Source organism: Oncorhynchus clarkii, chromosome 17, assembly GCF_045791955.1.
Source record: "Oncorhynchus clarkii lewisi isolate Uvic-CL-2024 chromosome 17, UVic_Ocla_1.0, whole genome shotgun sequence".
NCBI classification, from domain to species: domain Eukaryota; kingdom Metazoa; phylum Chordata; class Actinopteri; order Salmoniformes; family Salmonidae; genus Oncorhynchus; species Oncorhynchus clarkii.
In genome coordinates this window covers 11,036,996-11,038,628 of record NC_092163.1, presented here as the reverse complement: position 1 = coordinate 11,038,628, position 1,633 = coordinate 11,036,996, and the positions used below count along the sequence as shown (strand labels likewise).

Below are 1,633 nucleotides of genomic sequence, written 5' to 3'. Positions count from 1 at the left end.
CCTCGTTGCAAGCAAGGATATTCCGTATGTGTGTCTTACAAGTCCAAAGATGATTAGTTGTATGTTTGTAACCTTGCTAACACTTCTGTATGGCCCTAAGGGCATTATTCAAGTTGTAGTGATTTGAATTGAGTCTGTCCCCTCCAGGATTCCCAAAGAGGAGATGCACTTCGCGCCCCTGGCGGATATCACTGAGAACGTGGAGTCTCAGCATGGGGGTCACCACCCCAACATGGCCTTGTTCAACCGGCTCCTCTTCACTGCCCCGTCCCCCACGGGACTCATTGGAGGGGCGCTGCGCCGCACCTCCGCCCAGCTCCAAAGGTTCCGTCGTCGCTCCGGGATGTACCCGCCCTCGTTCAGCGATGAAGAGGGTGAGGACGAGGATGATGAAGGTGGGAAGACTTTGTGGCCGTCTGGGGGCTCGCTGCCGTCTGTTTTAGCTCAGGATACTCAGAGTACCATATGTAGTTGTGGAGGGGTGTTTAATGCTAGGACCCCCCTCATGGAGGTACAGTTTGGGGTTGGGGTGGAGAGATGTGGGGACGCCCTTCAAAGCCAGGAAGAGATTATGGAAGAAGAGGAAGAAGAAAAGGATGAGGGGAACACCCAGAAGGGGGCAGAGAAAGAGAAGATGGAGGAAGGGAACACTGAGGTGACAGGAGATATTCAAAGCCGCATGCCACTGCTCCCATCACCCCTCCAGCCTTCCAGAGACCGAGGCCAAACATCCATCAGACAACCCCAGGATAAGACACCCAGACCAGCCTCGACAACCCCCTCCAGCCCCCTAGCCCCCAGAATCATCCACCCCCGTTCCACAGCCTGCTCCACCCAAGACCTTTTCATCTCTGAACCAATCACAGAGCAGAGCACAGTGATCCCCGCCATTCCCAAGCCGCCCATTGGTGGAGGCAAGATGTCTTTCCTCACTGTGCCGTCCTACAGTGCCCCAAAGCGTCATAGGAGCGTCAGCATGGGGTCAGAGTCCCCATCGGCTCCGAAACGACAAACTGCACCCTGTTCTAGCCAAAATTAGTGCACTACTTAGGGAATAGGATGCCATTTCAGAACCGGACTATGAGTAAGGGAGAACATACACACTTCTGTCCAACTGGGACCAACACATTACACTGAAAAGCTAGGTCATATGTCACTGTAGTATGTTCATGAGAAATCACTGGTCTATAGATCATCTGCATGAAGTTCATCCTACTGATCAATCCACCCAGATGCTGCAAGGTTTAGCTGCAGCTTTCACTGTGTTCACCAATCTTACACTGTACATTTACTTTAGATTAATGATTTTTCACCTTGTTACGTTGTTATGAATTATAATGAGGTAAATAAAAATAAAATACAAATCTTTCTCGCCATAGTTCCATTTCTGTTGCTATGAGACACAATAGTTTGGGATGACAGCAGATATGTGAGACAATACAGTAAAATTAAATCTGGAGAAAATGAGCGCTATACTGTAAGTCATGTTGATATTTATTTGAAGCGCAACAATCCATTGGCAACACATTATAATAGTGATGGTCCTTTACTGTCCTATCTATTCCTCAAACTGAGATGGACAAAAAACGAACACCAATACCATTTGACCAGCAGGTGGCGCCAATGTTACATA

At 48.8% G+C, this 1,633-nt stretch overlaps 1 protein-coding gene across 2 annotated transcripts in view; it reads left to right on the top strand.

Moving 5' to 3' along the window:
- LOC139369569 (bestrophin-2a-like) overlaps positions 1-1,219 on the top strand; it is an 8,078-nt gene extending 6,859 nt beyond the window's left edge. For both annotated transcript variants that reach the window (XM_071108819.1, XM_071108818.1), the window contains exon 10: positions 148-1,219. In XM_071108819.1, coding sequence (XP_070964920.1) covers positions 148-1,039 — 892 coding nt within the window. In that variant the 3' untranslated portion in view covers positions 1,040-1,219. The remainder of the gene's footprint in view (positions 1-147) is intronic.
- Positions 1,220-1,633: the final 414 nt, after the last annotated feature.